This window comes from Mus caroli, chromosome 5 (genome assembly GCF_900094665.2).
Source record: "Mus caroli chromosome 5, CAROLI_EIJ_v1.1, whole genome shotgun sequence".
NCBI lineage: Eukaryota > Metazoa > Chordata > Mammalia > Rodentia > Muridae > Mus > Mus caroli.
The window spans coordinates 136,939,345-136,941,182 of NC_034574.1; the positions used below are offsets into that span (position 1 = coordinate 136,939,345).

At 47.7% G+C, this 1,838-nt stretch overlaps 1 protein-coding gene across 1 annotated transcript in view; it reads left to right on the forward strand.

The window, feature by feature from the left end:
- The first annotated feature begins 752 nt into the window (after positions 1-752).
- Bri3 (brain protein I3) overlaps positions 753-1,838 on the forward strand; it is a 20,785-nt gene continuing 19,699 nt past the window's right edge. Inside the window, exon 1 of the mRNA XM_021162999.2 lies at positions 753-938. Coding sequence (XP_021018658.1) covers positions 809-938 — 130 coding nt within the window. The 5' untranslated portion in view covers positions 753-808. The remainder of the gene's footprint in view (positions 939-1,838) is intronic.

Here is a 1,838-nt window from a genome sequence, read left to right on the forward strand (position 1 = left end):
GAATGTGTGTGTGTGTGAGTGTGTGTGTGTGTGTATGTATGTATATAGGTGTGTGAGTATATGTGTATGTGAGTTTATGTGTGTGTAGTATGTGAAGTGTCCTGTGGGGGGTGGTATATGTGTTGTGAGGATATGTGTGTGTAGTATGTGAGAGAGTGTGAGTGTATGTGCATGAGTATGTGTGTGTGTGTGAGTGTGAGTGATGTTTGAGTGTGACAGTATATGTGTGTAGTATGTGGAGTGTATGTGTGAGAATGTGTGTGTGAGTGTATGTGTTTGTATGTTTATTTATTCTGAGATAGTTTCTTCATAGAGCCTTAGCTAGTCTACAACCTTTCTCCTTCTGCCTCCCGAGTGCTGTAGTTACAGGTAGGCTCCACCTTGCTCAGCCTCATGAAATGATTATCTACCATTTTGATACTTATTTATTTCACGGAACCTGGAGCTGTTTCTGCCTACTTGTGGATAAAACAGAGGTTCTTGCGTTTCCCTCTGACCTTTCTAAGATCTGGGGCAAAAGTCTGCCACTAGACTGTGTGTTCACTGCCTTGTGGCATTCTATCTTCCCATGGCGGCTCCACGGTCCTCTTTCCTGGACCATGTGTTATATCACATCTCTTGGCAGTGGGATGAAATATTTGAGCTGGTGTCACCTCCTACAGAGCAGAGCCTTAGGCTCAGAACCTAAGAACCCTGGCACAGAGCAGGATTGTGAGGCTACATTCTGTTCCCTTCGAGGCCCTGGCTGGCCTCCCCCACATTCTTAGTGATATGACTCTTCCTCAATGGCCTTTTGGGTCACTGCTTCATGTCGGCTGCTGCCTGTCTGCTGCTGCTGGACCATAAAGGGGCTCTTCCTGGCCCAACCTCAGGCTCTCTCTGGCCACTTCTGGGCGTCTTACGGGGACTAGCCATGGCCTCCACGGTGCAGGAAGCAGGTAAGAGGCCCTGGGATGAGCCTCAGAAGGCCTGAGAAGAGACAGGAAAAGCAGTTGGATTCTTTCTTTGTTTGTTTGTTGTCTTTTTGTAGCAGAGTAGTGGGGCCCTGGGTGGTTTCTCTGAACCTTTATCATGACCCCCTTGTGTGTGTGTGTGTGTGTGTGTGTGTGTGTGTGTGAGTGTGTGTGTGTGTAGTATATGCAAATGTGTCTGTCATCCACAGAGGCAAGGGGACTTTGGGTGACCCACTCCATCATTCTCTGGGGTAAGGCTATCGGCCAGCAGGCCGTGGTGATCTGATTGGTTACTTTCTATTGCTGTGATAAGTCATCTCAACCAACAGGCAGTAGCCAGGGCAGCAGGAACAGCGAGAGCTCACATCTCAAAGCCCAAGAAAGAGGTAGACTCAGTGAACTGGGAAATTGAGTCTTGGAAACCTCTATAGCCTGCCCACAGGGATGTAGTTCCCTCAGCAAGGCCTCCCAGATGGTGCCACCAGCTGGAGACCAAGTATCTAAATGCCCAAGGCTATGAAGATATCTCATTCAAACCACCACAACAATCCTCCTGTCTCTGCTCTTCCCAGGGCTGTGACTAGAAGCAAGTGCAGGAACATGTCTGACTTTTTTTTTTTTAATATAGATTTATTTATTAATTTTATGTAAGTACACTGTAGCTGTCTTCAGACACTCCAGAAGAGGGCGCCAGAACTCATTACAGATGGTTGTGAGCCATCATGTGGTTGCCGGGAATTGAACCCAGGACCTTCAGAAAAGCAGTCAGTGCTCTTAACCGCTGAGCCATCTCTCCAGCCCCCACATGTCTGACTTAATGTGGGAATCTGGGGATTTGAACTCAGGTCTTCATGCTTGTAGAGTTAAGAGCTCTTTCCTGCTGAG